This window comes from Megascapheus bottae, chromosome 19 (genome assembly GCF_031878675.1).
Source record: "Megascapheus bottae isolate mThoBot1 chromosome 19, mThoBot2.hap1, whole genome shotgun sequence".
In the NCBI taxonomy this organism is placed as follows: Eukaryota; Metazoa; Chordata; class Mammalia; order Rodentia; family Geomyidae; genus Megascapheus; species Megascapheus bottae.
In genome coordinates, this window is record NC_143527.1 from 17,816,985 (window position 1) to 17,837,655 (window position 20,671).

The window sequence follows — 20,671 nt, forward strand, 5'->3', positions numbered from 1 at the left end:
CCGCTGTGTCTATACCCCTCCACCTATATAATCTCTCACTTCCCACCCTAAGCTCTCTTGCTCGCCCAACTCCATCTTGGGGGCAAGAGTCTGCTCTTTCCTCACACAGTAAACCCTCTTCTGACCTGCGTGGAGTTTCCTTTCAGCCGACCTTACAGGTTGGATATCCATAATATCCTGTTTCACAGCTTTCAATTGGTGCCTCTGCCAGCTAGGAGAAGTATTAAGATATTGATTAGAATACCTTAGTTCTGAAAGTGAAGCTGTGGCTCAAGTGATAGAGAGCTAGCCTTGAGCAAAAAAGAAGCTCAGGAGACAGCATTCAGGCCCTGAGTTCAAGCCCCAGGACTGGCACAAAAACAAAACAGAAGAAATCTCATGTACTTTCCTGCTCTAGCTGACTTCAAACCTTAATCGTCAGAGCTCAGCATCCTGAATAGCTAGGATTACAGGCATGAGCCACTGGCATCCAGCTAATCACATGTCTTTATATGTTAACAGAGCATCAAAAATTTCAATATCTCAGTTCTTTTCTGGGTGACCTTGCCATGAAATTTGACTTCACAGCAATTAAGCAGATTTCTAAGAGGGACTGTACAATTTGGTTTTTAAAATAATCTAGTGAGGGGCCAGGAGTTTGGCCTACTGGTAGAGTGCTTGCCTTACATGCACAAAGACCCAGGTTCAATTCCTCAGTACCATATACATGGGGAAAAAGCCGGAAGTGGTGTTGAGGCTCAAGTGGTAGAACTCTATCCTTGAGAAAATCCAAGGACAGGGCTCAGGCCCGGAGCTCAAGCCCCAGGACTGGCAAAAAATAAAAATAATCTAGTGAGCCAGGGGCTATGACTCATGCCTGTATGACTCCTGAGTTCTAACTACTCAGGAGGCTGAGATCTGAGGATCACAGCTGAAAGCCAGCCCAGGCAAGAAGTTCTGTGAGACTCATCTCCTATTAACCACCAGAATACCAGAAGCGGTGCTGTGGCTCAAAGTGGTAGAGTGCAAGCTGTGAGCAAAAGAGCTTAGAGACAGGGCCCCTAGGCCCTAGTTCAAGCCCCATGACTGAAGAAATTAAAAAAAAAAAATCTAATGATATCTGAGAATATCATTTCTACCACAAATGATCAAAGCACATAGAGACTGTATAGGTGTGTAAATGGGTTCAGTACCAGTGGTCCATATAAATTCTAGCTACTCAGGAGGCTGAGATGTAAAGGATTGAGGTTTGAAGCCAGCTTAGGTAGAAAAGTTCACCGGACTCCATCTCTAATTAGTAAAAAGTTAGGCTGGAGATTATGATTCAAGTTGTAAAGTGCCAGCTGTGCACAAGCAAGTTGAATGTTAGGTACCAAATGCAAAGCCTAGAACCAGAAGGAAAAGTAAGGTGTATAAATTCTGAGAGGTGTGGTTCTTTTATGGCTATTAGATATCAGTTGCTTTGAGACTGTCATATGATTATTCAATTAGTCTCATAAATTTGTGTACAATGTGTCTGCAAAAATGAATAACTTTCTTTAATCCAGGGCTTAAGAGAAATGTGTAGTTTTGTGTTTATTTTGGGGTTTTTTTGTTTGTTTTTTTTTTGCCAGTCGTGGGCTTGAGCTCAAGGCCTGAGCACTGTCCTTGGGTTTTCTCAAGGCTAGGATCCTACCACTTGAGCCACAGCACCCCTTCTGGCTTTTTTTGTGTATGTGGTACCAAGGACTCAAACTTGGGTCTTCATGCATGCTAGGCAAGCACTCTGCCACTAGGCCAAATTCCCAGCCCCTCTCTAGATTTTTTTTTAACAAAATGTTAAATGGAATCCATCCTACTCACTGCATTGTTTAACTTATATTTGAAATAAACATTTCTTCTCTCTTTTGCCTGTGTTGAAAACTAAATATGCTTTATGTGCAGTGTAGGTATCTTCATACACAGCCTTGAGAGTGAAGAAGCAGAGGTACCAAGTTTCTATGCTGTGGATGTACTTGCTGACCACAGACTGATCTACTTGACGAGGTCTCCTGTTGAGTCTGGACATTTGTAGGGCTTTGCTATCCTGTGGCAATGTGGCTGCTGGCTAGATAGTCCCTGGCTGACAATGGCAGCTCCAGAAGTTCTCTGTGAAAGAGGCCAAGGGGCAGCATTAAGTTTAAAAAGCAAAGCTCAAAGATTACTTGAAAGTAGCACTAGAACAAAGATTTGATTATCTTCACAGTAGCAAAAATTTGATAGCAGTGCTTCAGCTGAAACTCCCCTTGGTGGTGCTGTTGCACCAGAACTTACAAAGAAAACAATCTTTTGTTGCCCCTCTCCCTGAGTAAACATTTATTGGACATTGAGGTGCACCCTGTTCTGTGCTGCTTTGGGGGGAACTAATAAAACAATTGTTCTCTTCACAGCCTAATCTTGTCTATTTACTTTCTCAGAAGTAGGGGGAAAAAGTACATAACTGAATTCAAGCCAAAAATCTGGCTTGAGCTGACTCTTTGCTTTGCTCTAGGTTTCACTAGATTGAAGTCAAGTTGTGGGATTACGGACTTTTTACTAAGAGGCTCTGAGAAGTGTCTGCCCCCAGGTTCTTTCAGGTTGTTGGCTGAGTCCAGTTCCTTAGGATTGTAAAGCTGAGGTCTTCCTTGCTTTACTGGCACTCAGTTGGAAGGTATTTTTAGCTTTTCAAAGCTGCTTCTTGTTCCTTGCACATGGTCCTCTAAATCTCGTTCTAGACAGCATATTAAAGATTGCTTCTTGTGCATATAATTCTTCTGACTTCTCATTCTGTCACATCTCTAGACTCTAGTCAGAGAATGTTCTCTGCCTTTAAGGGTTCATATGCCTAAATTGTGTATATGTGGATAATCTAACTGTTTTAAGGTATACAGTCTTCTTTAAGACATATATTTAAATTCACACAAAAATAATTGAACATGTTCATGGGGTAGGATATGACATTCAGTATATGTATATAATATGTAATTAACTGATCAGATCATTGGCATTTATCACCCCAGACATACAAAAGTTTTGTTTGTGTTAGGAACAGTCACAAGCCTTTCTACTGGATACTTTGAAATGTGTATTTAATAGTTGCCAACCATTGTTGTACTACTGTGCATCAGCTGGGATAAGCTGGGTAATGGTGGCTCACACCTGTAATCCTAGCTACTCAGGAGGCTGAGATCTAAGAATTGTGGTTTGAAGCCAACCGAGGCAGGAAAGTCTGTGGGACTGTTATCTCCAATAAACTACTTAGAAAAGGCAAGAAGTGGCACTGTGGTTCAAGTGGTAGAGTTCTAGCCTTCACCACAAAGAGGCTCAAGGACAGTGCCCAGGCCCTGATTCAAGCCCCCCCCCCAATAGTGGGAATTATTAATCTCCTTAGCTGTGTATTTGCACCTATTAGCAATCCTCCTACTAGTCGTCCTCACTGACACTCTTTATAGACTTTTTTTCCCCTATTAATTTGCCTCTTTGAGGTCAGCTTTTTTTACTTTCATGTATAAGTGGTACAATATTAGCTTATTTCACTTAAGAGTTTGGAAGTACTCTTTCCTCACTAGTGTTTGAAAGTATTGAGAAGAATTATTAGTTCTTCTTTAATTGTTTACTGGAATTCAGAAGTGAAGCCATCCAGACATGGACTTTTCTTTGATGGTATTGATGTGGTCAAACTCTATCTTCGTGGCTTACTTTTTTTTTTTTTGCCAGTCCTGGGGGTTGAACTCAGGGCCTGAGCACTGTCCTTGGGCTTTCCTCAAGGCTAGGGCTCGCTCTACCACTTGAGCCACAGCATCACTTCCAGCTTTTTCTATGTATATGGTACCAAGGAATCAAACCTGAGTCTTTGTACACGCTAGGCAAGCACTCTACCACTAGGCCAAACTCGTGGCCCCAATGGCTTACGTGTGTGTGTGTGTGTGTGTGTGTGTGTGTGTGTGTGTGTGTGTGTGTGTGTATAAATTATCTATTTCCCTTGTAAGTGGCATGTAATTGTTCATAATAGTCCCTACTTGTCTTTGTATTTCTTTGTGTTAGTTGTAGCATCACTTTTTTTTTTTTTCCCTGACAGTACTAGTGCTTGAACTCAGGGATTTGTACTGACTAAGTCAGTACTCTCACCACTTGAGACATACTTCCGAAAGTCTTGTTTTGTTTTTTTATTTTTTTTTATTTTTTATTGTAATTGATAAAAGGGTTACATGATATTTACCAGATAGAAGGTGCATTAATTTCACATGTCTTGGTACCCATTACCCTCCCCCCACCTACTACCCACCCCCAGTCTTGTTTTGTTTTTTGCTGGTTATTTTGGTTATGAAGTCTGGTAAATTTTTCTGCCTAGGCTGGTCTTGAACCTGTTTTCCAGATCTCAATTTCCTGAGAGTAGCCAAGATTACAAACTAGGGTATAGTTAACTCTTGAAAATGTTAAATTTTGAAAAGAACTGCTCATAGCAGTAAGTTGTCCTGAGCGTAGATGCATATTTGAGTGCATGTCACCTCAAAGTGAGAAATTCATGACTGCTTATGTTAACATTTCTAGAAGTCAGGCAGTGGGAAGTTCTTGTGCCTAGCTTTTAGCTCATCATCATTTTACAGATAATGGTTTTCATATTGTAGGTTACTAGGCACATCATCTGGTTCCTGATTGAATAACCTAAACTAGTTTTGCATATTCAAGTGTCATAAAAGACTTGAGTCCTTCCTGAATGGGTAAATATATTGTGTTACTCCTTTCAGATTACATTTTCCCAACTTTATTTAACTCCAAAAGAATTCATACTTGGAACTAGGAAGCTGAGTAGTGACTCACGCCTGTAATCCTAGCTACTCAGGAGACTAAGATCTCAGGATTGCGATTCAAAGTCAGCCAAGGCACAAAAGACTGTGAGACTCATCTCCAGTTAACCACCAGAAAATCAGAAGTGGTGCTGTGGCTCAAGGGATAGGGCAGTAGCCTTGAGCTGAAGTGCTCAGAGACAATGCCCAGACCTGGGAATAGGGCAATAGCCTTTAGCTGAATAATAGCTCAAGCACAGTGCCCAGGCCCAGAGTTCAAGTTCCACAACTGACCCCCTCTCCCCAAAAAAGAAAGAAAGAAAAGGTAGGAAGCTGAGAAGCTGTTTGGGACCCTGCAGTGACACTGCAACCTGATGTTCAGTTCTGAGAGGTACTTGATAATGTCCGCCACAAGGACTAGAACACATAGCCACTTGTTATCATTAAGTTTCCTGGCAGATTTTCTTTCATCTCCATGAACTACTCTGCTTCTTTCTACAGTTCATAAAACCTCATAAGCATGTTCCCATGACTCAGCCACCATACTACACAGTGCTAAACAAGATCACTGACTCAATGTGTTTTCAAAATAAAGATACATTCAGGTTATTTAAACATGTATTTTCAATATATATTTGTCCTTATTCTTTTTGTCCTTATTTCTATAGATACGTTACTATATTTTTTTTACATGTTTGAGTATTCTCCTGTGTTCTCTGCTTTTAGAATTTGATCTGTTAGTAGGTAGAATGTGGATTCTTATGGAGAAAATCTGTTTTATTAATTATAAGGCAGCCATCTCAGGCTACCAAACCAAGTATATTGAGTGTTTTGAATTAAATATTTAGTGCTTCATTGACTATTTCCTCTGACTTCCATTAAGACTTTGAGAAATAATTCTTTTCTCTTCTCACTTGTCTGGGGCCAATATACAAATTGATGCAGAATGAGCCATAACATTGCTATTTGACTGTATAAGCTTTTCTTCTTAACTTACTTTATTTCAATATAGTTCAGTAGGAAGTTCACAAGTTTCTGTCACTGCAACTAACACTTTATTTTCTTTCAAGATTTCAGATAGAACAGTTCTGTTTTGATGATCTTAAAAAAGTTTTAATACTGTAATTGAATACAAAATGTGAAAAGTATACAAAAATTATAAATGGCTTGACTGGAAGCTTTTATGAAGATGAATGGTCTGTTTGAACAAGATATATGAAGCTTCAGATCTATAACCTCATTTTTTTTCTCCCATGTGATACATTTCACTAGCAAAGGATATCACCCTACGCCTTGAGTCACACTGCCACTTCCTGCTTTCTGGTAGGTTAATTGAAGATAATAGTCTCACAGACTTTAGTGCCTGGGCTGGCTTTGAACTGTGATCCTCAGATCTCAACCTCCTGAATAGCTTGAATTACAGATATCAGCCACTGCACCTGGCTCTCATGACCTTTTCAGTGCCATATTGTCCATGTCCTACAATCAACAGTTGCAACTTTTATATTTTTTATAGCCTTTCATAATGTACCCAAGTTTTAAAGGTTGGTACAAGTGTTGCTAATTTTAATTTCTTTATTTATATTTATTTTTTTTTTACCAGTCCTGGGGTCTGAACTCAGAGCTTGGACGCTGTCCTTGTGCTTGTTCAAGGCTAGAGCTCTACCCCTTGAGCCACATCACCACTTCCAGCTTTTTCTGTGTATGTGGTTCTGAAGAATCGAACCCAGGGCTTCATGCATGCTAGGTGAGCACTCAGTATCACTAGGCCACACTCCCAACCTTGAACAAATTTTAATTTTTTAAAAATTAAAATAATTGGCCAGGCACAGTGGCTTCACACCTATAATCCTGAGATTATAAAGCTAAGATCTGAGTCTCAAAGATTCAAAGCCAGCCAGGGTATGGAAGGACCTGAGACTCTTATCTCTAATTAACCTCTAGAAAACGGGAAGTAGGGCTTGGCTCAGGGTAGAGTGGTAGCATTGAGCTGAAGAGCTCAGGGGCAGTGCCCAGGCTGAGGTGAAGCCCCATGGACCACCCCCCCAAATTAAAATAATTGATTGAATGAATTAAATGATAATTCTCAAGGTCTTCCGAATTATTTCAGATTGACTATCTGTGAGATCAATCTTGCTCTAGTTTTTAATTCTGCTGGGAAAAAAATAGGAAGTTTGTATTTGATTAGGTACCCAGAATGATTAAAGCCATTACATCTTTTGCATTTCCAGAAAGAGGTCATTTTATGGGATTTTTTGAAAAGACTTAAAAAATTAGCAATGAAAGGATTACAGAGAAATTATTGTATATATTTCTGTTGTCAGTGATTTATAGACCCTTACCTTTGCTCACTTCTAAGGAGGGAATTAATTTTATGTCTATGGTTGTGACCTCAATCCCAACCTAGCCTAAATTCTGATTCTCAGAATAACATAAAAGCCACTGTGATGTTTAGAAACTCCCATAAACAACTTGTAGATCACTGAATCTAGAATGTTAACTTTTTCTACTTTTTCACCTATAAAACAGCAAGTATTACACTTTCTTTCTTATGCTAAGCAGCATGGTACATACCAGGGGAACAAAAATAAAAAATCATTATCTTTTCTCAGAGAGCTTATAACTGAGATGGAACATAAATATACTTACATAAATATACTTACAAACTCAGGTTAATATTGTCTAGTGGAAGGGACAATACTACAATGTCCTGCAGACACTAGTAGTTCTCTCAGAAGGATCAAATAAAGAATGAAGACAGATGAGTTTGCCAGAAGGCAAGAGTTTGAGAAAACGCTTGTACAGATAGTAAAAAGTAGGTACAAAGACCCAGAAGAAAGAAAATATATGGCCTGTCGGTTTTTTTTTTTTTTTTTTTTTTTTTTCTGGGGCTTGAACTCAGGATCTGGGCACTGTCCTTGGGTTTTCTCAAGGCTAGCAACTCTACTGCTTGAGCCACAACACCACTTCTGGCTTTTTCTGTATAATGTTCTACCAAGGAATGGAACCTAGGGCTTTGTGCATGCTAGGCAAGCACTTTAGCACTAGGCCATGTTCTCTGGCCGCAGCCTCCTTTTTTTTTTTCTTTTTCCTTTTTTCTTTCTTTCTTTCTTTTTTTTTTTTTTTTTTTTTTTTTTTTGCCAGTCATGGGCTTGAGTTCAGGGCCTAAGCACTGTCCTTGGACTTTCTGAAGGCTAGAGCTCTACCACTTGAGCCTCAGCACCATTTCCGGCTTTTTTCTGTGTATGTGGTACTGAGGAATCGGACCTGTGTCTTCGTGCATGCTAAGCAAGCACTCTACCACTAGGCAAAACTCCCGGCTCCCCAGCCTGCCTTCTTATAGAAAAAGTACCCTGCAATGTTACTCAGTCACTGTGATAGCTATGCTGATAATTCAGTTAGGCTGGATTACAGCATGGGCTAGTGAGACCAAGACCAAGCTTTTATCTCCACCCACACTGGTGAGTTTCATGTCATGATGACCACATCCTTCTGACAGACAATACTAGTAATCTTTGCTGCCAGCTCACAGATGTGGATTTAGTGTGTGTCACCACACCCATGATTAAAAAGGTTAAGATGTATGGATATTTTGGTGTATATCCATGACTACAACTGAAAAAAATCACTCTGAGATTGTTGTCTGTTGATGAGTTCTTAGTATAATTTCTCTCTATAGCAAAATATTTGTCTTATTTTAATAACCCTAAAAGACTTTCAGCTCTTATAATTATATGCCATTTTATCTCGAGTGTATTTTTCTAGCTTTCTACAGAAAATGTGATATGAATATTTAATGGGAGTCAGCAGAATAGCATTATTTCATGGTTCCAAGTTTATCTAATATTACTGATATAATGCTTGTGGCATGTATGATGAAAAATCAAAACTTAGAATTCAGGTTTTTAGAAGAATTTTACAACTATAAATTTCTTTGCCTAGGGAGTTTATAAAATATAATGACTTTAAAAGCTAGCAAGTTTTTTTGATATCATAAAATGTGCTGGATGTACCTATTTATTGTGGGCCCCGTTTTTCCATTACATTCTTAGTGTTTATATTCTAGATTGTTAATAAAGATAGATGCATATGTTTTGGAGAACACTCCGAATCTAATAATATAGTTGTATTAATATTTAAAACAAGTATCTTGATTTCTCCAGATAATATAGAAAGGTAAAATTTTTAAACTTTTGTGCTGTTATATGTCTTATATTACTATATCCATAATGAACCTGTGCATTAAGCCTTTTTTCCCCCTTCAGTCAACTTCATTCCCACTGGACCCAATTTGACCTGTGTGGGAGTCATCATTTTAATCTGTGCTTTGTCAATCCACTACTCCACTGATACAAGGATGATCATGATAACATTGAAATTCCTTTTCTGAAAATATAAATTATAAACAAATTTAAATAAATTATTTCAAAGTAAATTTTGTTATTTCCTTAGGGAAATTTTATCAGTACTCCCTTCATCCTGACTCTATGTTTAAGAGAAAAAAAATAGAGGGAATTTGGTGTGTGCGTGTGTGTGTGTGTGTGTGTGTGAAAGAGAGAGGCAGAGAAAGAGAGAGGTTTTAGATCATGCTTGTTAGACCACAACGTGCTGCAAACACACTGAAATGAAACTTCAAGCTACATAAAAACTCCATGCTGGGAAGCAGACCAGCATTACACTGCTGTGTGGCCATATTGGGCAAATGTATGTGATGGAGGGAGAGCCACTGTAACATTCTTTTTAAATAGTTGCTTTTTCTAAAGTCAAAAGTCCTTATATGTACATATATATGTGTATATATATGCAGGCACACACATGCCATGTACAAAGGAATGCTCATGATAATGAGCCTCTATTTCTGTAAATACAGATTATTTAACATCTGTAGTAAAACAAGGGGCAGTGAGGTATTTCATGATTACCATATAAGTTTCATTTGCTTAGTTGAATATTTTGACATACCTAGTATATATGATTTTACTGATTATAAAATTTAAAAATACTTTAAGTGCCTAGTTCTATTTACTTTGATAGTATGAGGAAAAAATATGTTGTTTTCTGTTTAGAAAAAAATACAATCTATAAACTAAACTGATCAGATTTTCTATTAACTAAACTGCGATCAAATTTTCAAAAACAAGTTCAAGTTCTCCAAAAGATTGTTAGAAATAAAGTTTAAGAAATAATGTAGGCCATGCGTGTTGGCACACACCTGTAATCCTAGCTACTCTGGAGTATGAGGATCATGGTTCAAAGCCAGCCTGGGCACTAAAGCCTGTGAGACTTTTATTTCCAATTAACCACTAGAAAACTGGAAGTAGAGCTGTAGCCTTCAGCTGAAGAGCTCTGAGACAGCACCCAGGCCCAGTTTTCAAGCCCCATGACAAAAAAAAGGAAATTCTGTAGTTACATATTATGTGTGACTAATATTTTAACCAGGAAGAATATAGTTTTTGTTTCTAAGAACTTTTACATCTTAGCTCTTTGTTTTTCATTTAGTGGAAGAATTTTAAATTAGCAGAGAATTTGATTCTGATTCATATATCAGTAATAGTGCAAACAAAATGAATTATGAAGTTTTTACATATCCCATTAAGGCTGCCAAGACAATCTTCTATACACTAGCAATTCTCTAAATAGTTTAAAAAATAGAAATATTTATTGTGAATTTCTTTAGCTATTTAGGTAATGAAACATTTACAATAAGTATATATTATTATATTACTGTGATATGTAGATCTGAAGAATATTTAGAGTCATTTCACCTCTTCTAAGTTAGCACAAAATTCTTTTTTTGGTTCTTTTTTTTTTGTAATAGTTGGGATTTGAACTCAGGGCCTTGTGTTTGCTAATCTGGTTATCTACCACTTGAGCTTCCCCGTTTCCCCCTTGCTTATTTATCAGATAGGGTCTTACATGTTTGCTTGGGCTGCCCTTAGACAATGATCCTCCTACCTACACTTCCAGCCTAAGTGGAATTAAAGATGTGAACCCCGCCCCTCCCAGCTTTTTGTTGTGATAAGGGTCTCACTAACATTTTGCCACCTATACTGGCCTCAAACCAGGATCCTCCTGATCCCCACCCGCAAGTAGCTGGGATTTTATATATGTGAGCTACTTCTCCCAGGCTTGGATTGTTTCTTTCAATACATTTTCCACTGCTTGGGCCAACCTTTTAATGTTTTATATTAGACATTCCCAGGATGTTCCCTGCTGGCAGTCAATTCAGCTCTAGGAAAAATGGATTCTGCTGCCAAGGAATTAAGTGATTCAGGGTGTGCTTCTACCACTGTTGTACACTATCCTGACATTCCTCTTTTCCTTTCTTAGATATAGAACTTATAAAATATGAAATAGTATAAATTGGCTGTTTGTGCTATTCAATTTTTATTTGTAAAAAATCTACCCTAAGAACTTAATTCAGGGCCGGGAGTTTGGCCTAGTGGTTAAAGTGCTTGCCTAGCATGCATGAAGACCCGGGTTCGATTCCTCGGTACCACATACATAGAAAAAAGCCGGAAGTGGTGCTGAGGCTCAAGTGGTAGAGCTCTAGCCTTGAGAAAGTCCAAGGACAGTGCTCAGGCCCTGAGCTCAAGCCCAGGACTGGCAAAAAAAAAAAAAAAAAACAACTTAATTCATATTTGATTCATATAACTCAGTCCAATGGGATTAAGCATGCCTCAGAATGTTTTACATTCAAGCTATATTTTAATGAAAGACTACTTTTTTTTTTTTTGCCAGTCTTTGGCCTTGAATTCAGGGCCTAAGCACTGTCCTTGGGCTTTCTCAAGGCTAGAGTTCTACCACTTGAGCCACAGCATCGTTTCTGGCTTTTTCTATGTATGTGGTACCAAGGAATCAAACCCAGGTCTTTGTGCATGCTAGGCAAGCACTCTACCACTAGACCAAACTCCTGGCCCCTATGAGAGACTACTTTTGATATCATTCACAATATAGACTGTTGGCCATCTGTGACTTCAATATTATAAAATCCAGTAGATTTTCCTACTTGCCGTTTTATTTATTCTTTTTCTTCCATATATTTTTATTGTAATTAATAGAAGGGTTACATGATAATTGCCAGATAGAAGGTGCATTAATTCACATACATTGATTTCCTTCCACCTCTGTTGGTCCCCATTTCCCTCCCCCCCACCCCCACTCCTCATCTTGTTTTTCCCCCTTTCCCTATCCAATTTCAAATAACCAAATACAAATATATCTGCTATATCAGGTAACAAAGTGAGATACTGTAATAATATGAGATAACCAAGGGACAACAAAAGAGATGAGAGATAACATAGTACCTTAAGGACAACAATCATTCATTATATGGCTTTTGTTTCTATATCCTAGAGATCCCTTATTTATGTCTAATACTTATTCCTTATGTTCTTGATTTGCTCCTCTTGGCATTGTTAAACTCCTGTCTAATTCTGTAGTTGTTTACCTACCTTTATCTAGATAGTATCTTGAAAATGGTATTAAGTGCTGGTATTTCTCAGGGTCACTGTATCTTAGTTTTGGCTACTAGAACAAAATACAATAAAGTGGGTTTATAAGCAACATACATTCAACTCTCGTAATTCTGTAGTCTAGGAAGTACACAGGGGACACTATATGTGATATCTTAGCAAACCAGCTTCCTAGTTCATATTGGACAGGTTTTTCTGTATACTTATATGGTGAAAAGAGAAGTAAATTTTCACTAATCCTAAAGCCCTATTCTCATGACTTCATCAGATCTTTCTAATTACATCCCAAAAACCACACCTTTTGCTCTCATCTTGGAGGAGTTAGCATTTTACAATGCTGAACCATGGAGTTCAGCATTTAAAACACAGGAAACTCTTCTTTCTCTCTTCTTATTCTGGATTATCATTCCACTCCCACCTGTACACAAATGATTTATAAGTATACATCTTCAGACCAGTCATATCTCTAATTTAATTTCCAGTCAGATTCTTCATTTCATCTTTTAGGTGTCACAGAGTCATTTCAAACTCAGTGTGACCAAAATGGAAGTTATGCTCTTTCCTAGTTTTCCTTTGAATGGAAACATAAATGCTAAACGTATAGGCTACAACAAAAAACAGTTCTAAGATTAAAATTTAGGGAAAGCTTAGCAACGTTTAGTTATATAGCCCAGTGGTAAAGGGCTTGCTTGACAAGATGCAAATAAAGAGAAAGACATCCCATGCTCTCGGCTGTAAGACTTAATATTGTTAAAATGTCAGTGCCCCTCAATGTGATATACAGACAACGACACAGACTTTATCAAAATACCAACATTTTCATCTAGATTAAAAAAATAAAATTAAAGCAAATAGGTAGGTCAATCGTATGCAAAAAATACAAAAGCAGTAAATTCCACAGTGAATTCAAGCTATACTACATAGAAATAGTATTTAAAAACAGCATGGTAGTAGCAAAAATTAGGTCAACCAGTACAACAGATAGTGATATCATGAATGAACTACCCATGTACATCAATTGATTTAGTGTAAAGGTACCACAAACACTTGACTCAGGAAAAGAATCATCTCTAATATTAACAATATTAGAAAACTCTATGTTCACATATCATGAATATCCTTATCATGTGCAGACAAAGATTAGGCCTTTATCATACAACCTGTAAAAATCAAAGTGGATTGAAAACATAAAACCTGATTTAGAAGCTGTAAAAGATAATGACATCCTTTATAACCCAGAAACCTTGCTGGTACCTTTACATTTTATTCTATGCTCTTTATATGTCTGACAGAAAGCTTAAATTTTTTTCTTAATATAATTCCTAAACCTTTCTCAGGTAACTTCTCAGCATTTTCTATCTGCTAATGGATCTGTTAATAAACAATCTAAGAAATGAAGGAAGAAAAAGGAAGAGGGAAGGAGAGAGGGTGGGAAGTAAGAATGGAGGTAAGAAAGGAAGGAATCAAGCAAGCATTAAGTTTAGGTTACAGAATATTCTGAATAATCCTTAAAGTTAAACCTTCTTCTTGTATGCCATTTTTTCTTTGAAACCTCTCAGCATACAAATAATTGAGAAAATAAATTAAGGAAAATGACAAAAGGGGCAACATTGATCAAGATACATTATACTCACAAATTGACATGTTGAATTGAAACTCCTTTGTACAACTACATGTAATAAAAAGAATCTTTTTTCTAGCCAGGTGTTTGACCTAGTGATAGAGTGCTTGCCTAGCATGCATAAAGACCAGGGCTTGATTCTTCGGTACCATGGAAAAAAGCCAAAGTTGCTATGAATCTATTACAAGTTTATTGTCAATATACTGGAAAATAAATTAGTAGAAAACCCAACTTTGGGATCTTTGGAAGAAACCTTATGCTTACTTTTGGTTTTTGGCATCCTTTACAGATTTGAATACTTTTGTAGGGCAGAATATTTTCATGAAGGATAACCATATCAAGTAGCATTTGAGAACTATATATTGACTAATCTTAAATATTTTCATATAAGAAGACACTATGTTTTATGAAAAGTGTAGCTCTTAAGTAACAGTGCCTTTTTTTTTTTTTTTTTGCCATTCCGGGCTTGATCCAGGACCTGAGCACTGTCCTTGGGCTTTCCTCTTTCCACACTCTAGTTTTTCTGTGTCCTAGGCTTAAGTGTAGAGGTTAGATTGACATTTTAGGTCTCCAGATTTGAATCCCATAATCTTAAAATGGACATTATTCAATTGATCAAAAATAACAGTTATGGACTGGGAGTTTGGCCTAGTGGTAGAGTGCTTGCCTAGCATGCACAAAGACCCTGGTTCAATTCCTCAGTACCACATACATAGAAAAAAAAAAAACCAGAAGTGGTGCTGAGTCTCAAGTGGTAGAGCTCTAGCCTTGAGAAAGTCTAAGAACAGTGCTCAGGCCCTGAGCTCAAGCCCAGGACTGGCAGAAAAAAAAAATAACAGTTAAATTTTCTTTTTGTAGGTCAAAAATAATTTTTGTAGAGCTGGGGGTTTGGCCTAGTGGTAGAGTGATTGCCTAGCATGCATGAGGACCCAGATCAATACCTTGGTACCACATACATAGAAAAAGCCAAAAGTGGTGCTATGGCTCAAGTGGTAGAGTTCTAGCCTTGAGAAAGCCCAAGGCCAGTGCTTAGACCCTGAGTTCAAGCCCCAGGACAGTCAAAAAAAATTGTTTTAATATTGTGCTTATTTTTTAAGCATTTTATCTTGAAATTAGACTTACAAGAAATTGGGAATAGTAGTATATAATAATTTTCTTATACTTTTTACTCAGTTTTCACATTTCCTTATCACTGTATAAATTTTGTTTTTAATGTTTGAGAGTGAATTTACATGCATAGTGTATCTCTACCACTGAGTTCTGTAATATATGTTTCTTAAAAGCAGGAATAGTATCAAAATCAAGAAATGAACTTTGATTTAATGAAACAAACTGTTATCTAATCTACCGGCATTCAAATGATACTGTTGCCCTTCTTTTTTTTTTTTTTTTTTTTTTTTAATTTGTATGGTCCTAGAGTTTGCCAGGTAGGCACCCAACCACTTGAGCCACACCTCTAGGCCTCTTTGCTTTTCAGGTAAGGTTTTGTATTTATACTCAACTGGCTGGAATTGGGATCTTCCTGTTTACAATTCTTGCATGGCTGGAAGACGTATATCACCATGCCCCACCTTCCATTGGCTGAGATGAGGCCTATCTCCAACTTTTTGCTTAGGCTATCCTTGAACCATTTTCAACTCGATCTCTACCTACTAAGTAACAAGAATATGAGATGAGATGAGCCATCGTGTTTTACTGTCATTTGCCTTTCTGATTTCCCTAGAGGATCCAGTACAGATTCCTATGTTATAGTTGTTCTCTTTAATCTGAAAGTCTTTCAGTTTTTGTCTTTCATAGCCTTCAAAAGTTGAAGAACTTTTTCTTTATAGAATGCCCCTTAATTTGAGGGGGTTCTCATTCTTCAGGATTATATTTTAACTATGTTTTGATCATTTCTGCTTCTGCTTGTTTTATTCCTGATGATAGTACCAACCATGATTGTTGAAATAGGTTCTTTTCATGAATCACATTTAGAGATTTTTTTATATCTAGAAATACAAGTTTTACAAATCCATTTATTGGTACAATGCATGTTGATCAGTGATCAAGACTGCTATTTGTTCATTGTATATGTCATTGTTCATATGCATATGTCCCTATGTGTGTTTAAATTGAAGGTTGCATTTTGAGTCTAAGATTTACATGTAAGAGAAAACGTGTCTTTCTGGGCCTGACTTTACTCAGTATGATTTTTTTTCAGATCTAAGCATTTCCCTGAACATGATATAGTTTCGTTCCCCCGGATTGCTGAATAAAATTCCATCATGTATGTGTTTGTATGTATGTGTATATCTTGATCTCTTTGTGCGTTATAGGACTTCTTGGCTATTTCTATAACTTGAATGTTGTAAATAGTGATGCATTGAATATCGGTATGTGGGTGCTTTTTTTTTTAATAGGGCTTGAACTCTGGGCCTGGCCACTGTCCCTGAGCTCTTCATCTGAAGGCTAATGTTCTACCACTTGAGCCACCGCACCACTTCCAGTTTTCTGGTAGTTTGTTGGAGATGAGTCTCGTGGACTTTAATGCTCTGGCTGGCTTAAAACCATAATCCTCATATCTCAGCTACCTGAGTAGCTAGGATTACAGGTGTGAGCCACCAGTGCCCAGCTTGTGGGTGTCTTTATTGCAATCTTTCTGATAAATGCCCAAGAGTAGTATCACCAGATCATAGGGTTGGGTTTTTTGTTGTTGTTGTTTTGTTTTTAATAAGGAAATCAGCAATTTATTTCATAAGTGAATTTAAGGTATATTTGTTTGGTACTAGGGGTTTGAACTCAAGGACACACACTTGCTATACAATCACTCTACCACTTCAGTGTTTTTGTTTTTTGTATAATCTCCATACTGATGTCTATAGTGGCTGCATTTCCACCTATAGTGTGTTATAGTTTGTTCATCATTGCATCTTCACTAGCATATGGTGTTTGAATTCTTGATTATGACCATTCTGATTAGAGTGAGATGGAATCTCAGTGTTTTCATTTACCTTTACTTTATGTCTAGGGATGCTGAGCATTTCTTTGTGTAATTATTGATTATTTATACATCTGATAAGTGTCTATTTAGCTCCTTTGCCCATTTATTGAGTTATTGATTCTTTGGGGATTTTTGAAGCTGGTTATTAGACCCTTATCAGATATACTGATGGCAAAGATCTTTGACCATTCTACTGGCTATCTTTTTTAGTTCAGTGATAGTGTCTTTCACTGTGCAGAATAAGCTTTTTAGCATAATGCAATGCCATTTGTCAGTTTTCTCTTCTATTTGTTGAACCCCTGGAATTCTGTTCAGGAAGTTAATGCCTATGCCAATAAGTTCTAGTGTTACCCCTGTTCTTTCAGGTTTCAATCTTTAATTCACTTAGAATTGCTATTGGCACAGAGTAAGAGACAGGGCCCAATTTTAATCTCATATGAAGACCCATTTCTCTCCACACCATTTATTAAAGAAGCTATCCTTTCTCCAACATGTATTTTAGATTCTTTTGTCAAATATCAGTTAGCTTTAGGGGCATGGGATTACTTCTGGGTTGTGAATCACGTTTTAAAAGAACCTTTTTTAGTTTGTTTTCTTATTTTTTTAATCTCCTTTGGTGAATTAAATCTTGAAATCTTTTCCAAGACATAAATAGAAATATTTTGAAGTATCTGCAAAGTCTCTACTTAAGAGACGTTAGTTCTACTTTATCTTGGACATTATTAGCTTTTAAGACTTTTTCAGTTTTGTAGGTTAATTTCATTTGCATCAGATTTCATTATTAATATCTGTCTTTAACCTCAAGATTGTGTTTTGTTAATTGTCTTTTTGTTGTTGTTGTTGGTCATGGGACTTGTTGTTGGGTCTCTAAGTTCTTTAGCTCAAGGCTGCTGCCCTACCTCTGGAGCTATAATACCAGTTTGGTTTTCTAGTGGTTAATTGGAGATAAGTGTCTCGGACTGTAATGCCTGGCTGGCTTTGAAGGCAATCCTCAGATCTCAGCCTCCTGAATAGCTAGAATTACAGGCATGAGCCACCATGCCCGGCCTTGTTCCTCATCTTTTCTTCAGTGGTTGGCATAGTTCTATATGCAGTAGTTAGTAAATAGTACTAAGTTGATTAGGTGGTCATTATTAAGTAAATGGATTTTGATTTGAACATTGTTTGAAATTTCCTCTCAGTACCTTGGTAAATATATATATATATATATATACATATATATAATATTTGGCATAGTTTTTTCTACGTGATTTTCAAAGACTAGATATACCACTTATTCACTATTTTGTTCTTTACCCTGTCAGATTGAATTTGCATTTTCCTCTTTGAAGCTTATGTATTTTTAAAATTTTCTTCTCAGTATTTTATTTTTTAATCTAACTTCAAAAGCAGAGAGCAATTTAACAGTTTTAGTTCTATGTTGTTTATGGAATTAAGGCTTAGATTTACCAACTACCTACTTTCTAAAGTTGCTGGTGCAAATAGAGCTGGACCTGGACCTCTAAAGTTTTCTGACTACTCATTTAATATTATGTCTGCCTTAGCATCTTCCATAGTGTAGTATTTCCTGTGTCCTTTAAGTATTTTTATAATACTGTGAGAATGTCTTTGATTAGCTTTTTCTAATAAGGATTTCATATGCTTCACTAGTGACAGTATCATATTTTGACACTTTTTACCCTGTGAATACATCTTTTGTTTATTTTTGTGTGTCAGTTGTATGGCTTGAACTTAGGGCCTGGGCTTTTTTGCTCAAGGCTGGCACTCTACCACTTGTGCCATAGCTCCATTTCTGGTTTATTTGGTGCTTAAGTGGAAATAAGAGTTTCACAGACTTTCCTGCCCAGCCTTGCTTTGAACTGCCTCCCTCAGATCTCACCCTCCTGAGTAGCAAAGATTACATGTGTGAGAAACCAGTGCCCAGACTATACATCTTTTGATTCCATTTCATGTACACTTTAAAAGAAAAAAACAATTTTAGGTTCACAATAAAACTGGACAGGAAATATGAAGTTACTCTAAACTATCCTCTAGTTTTATGATTTGATAGCTCATTTCTTTTTAACAGTGAATAATATTGTGTTGTCCAGATGTATACATTTATCCATTTGCCTGATATAAGCTTATTTTGAAGGGTTGTTGTTGTTGTTGTTGTTGTTTGTTTGTTTTGCCAGTCCTGGGCCTTGAGCTCACAGTCTGAGCACTGTGTCCTTGGGCTTTCTTAAGGCCAGAGCTCTACCACTTGAGCCACAGCACCATTTCCAGCTTTTTCTATGTATGTGGTATTGAGGGATCGAAACCAGGTCTTCGTGCATACTAGGCAAGCACTGTACCACTAGGCCAAACTCCTAGCCCCTAATTTTGAAGTTTTTACAATTCTGAATTAAGCTTCTGTAAACATCCATTCACAAGTTTTTGTGTGGATGTGTTTTCAGCTCCTTTAGGTAAATTCTAAGGATTGCAGTTGTGCAGGATTACATGGTAAGAGTATGTTCGGTTTTGTAAGAAACTGCCAAATTGTTTTCAAAGTGGCTATTTTGCAATTCCCTCCAACAGTTTGTGAGAGTTCCTCTTGCTTCCCTTCTTCCTTAGCTTGTGATGTTATCAATGTTCTGCATTTTGATTCTTTTTTTTTTTTGCCAGTCCTGGGCTTGAGCTCAGGGCCTAAGCACTGTCCTTGGACTTTCTCAAGGCTAGAGCTCTACCGCTTGAGCCTCAGCACCACTTCTGGCTTTTTTTCTATGTATGTGGTACCGAGGAATTGAACCTGGGTCTTCATGCATGCTAGGCAAGGACTCTACCACTAGGTCAAACTCCAGGGCTGCATTTTGATTCTTTTAATGGGACTGTAGTGATGTCTCATTATTGTTTTAATTTACATTCCTTAATGACCTATAATGTGAAGCACCTGTATCATGTGCTTATTTGCCATCTTTGGTGAAGAAGATATGTCTTCTTTGGTAAATAGACATTCAGATCTTTTGCCCATTTTCTTACTTAGGTTATTTTCTTTTTAATACGCTCTATCAACATTTGTTTTTCCTTGGGCACCATCTAGTGAAGATATATAGCTTTGAGGACATTAACAATGATTTTTTTTTCAAAGGAAAATTCTTTCTGTTTTTCTCCTTTTACCTTTGTCTTTCAGTTATACCTGCCGCCACTTGCGGAGATATGTATTTGTGTTGGACAAACTGTATTTCCCCCACTCTCACTGTTCTACGCTTCAGCATTGCTTCTCGGCCCTCAGTGACAATGGAGAGGAACTCTTGTCTTTAACTTGCTCTCACATTCTCAGATCCTATGCTTCCAGGTTATTAACCTCTGCTGTCGATTTACTGCATGCTGCATGTTGTATATGATTGATAATCGCATGCCTTAATAGGACACTTTCCATTTAAATGATAAAAGTGGAAAAAATGTATTTGAAATACTAATTCTTTTAAATGATGGCTGGAATCTGTTCACTTAAAAATGTCTTCATGGTGGGGCCAGGAGTTTGGCCTAGTGGTAGAGTGCTTGCCTAGCATGCATGAAGACCCAGATTCAATTCCTTGGTACCACATACATAGAAAAAAGCTGGAAGTGGTGCTGAGGCTCAGGTGGTAGAGTTCTAGCCTTGAGAAAGTCCAAGGACAGTGCTCAGACCCTGAGCTCAAGCCCAGGACTGGAAAAAAAAAAATGTCTTCATCGGGGCCAGGTGAGTTCAAGCCCCATGACCCACCAAAAAAAAAAAAATGTCTTCATGGAGGAGAGGAAAATTTTCATCCACATAGTTGTCATATAAAATTACCAAACTTTTTTTTTTTGTTTTTAGTTGGTTGTGGGCTTG

The 20,671-nt window shown here is 37.4% G+C and overlaps 1 protein-coding gene across 3 annotated transcripts in view; it reads left to right on the plus strand.

Moving 5' to 3' along the window:
• The window catches only part of Dym (dymeclin), a 253,030-nt gene that overhangs the window by 113,811 nt on the left and 118,548 nt on the right, over window positions 1–20,671 (plus strand). Inside the window, exon 14 of one of the 3 annotated variants that reach the window (XM_090353126.1) lies at window positions 19,988–20,152. The exons of the other annotated variants lie outside the window; for them this stretch is intronic. Within the exon in view, the coding sequence (XP_090209252.1) occupies window positions 19,988–20,152 (165 nt within the window). The remainder of the gene's footprint in view (window positions 1–19,987; window positions 20,153–20,671) is intronic. 3 annotated transcript variants of the gene reach the window in all.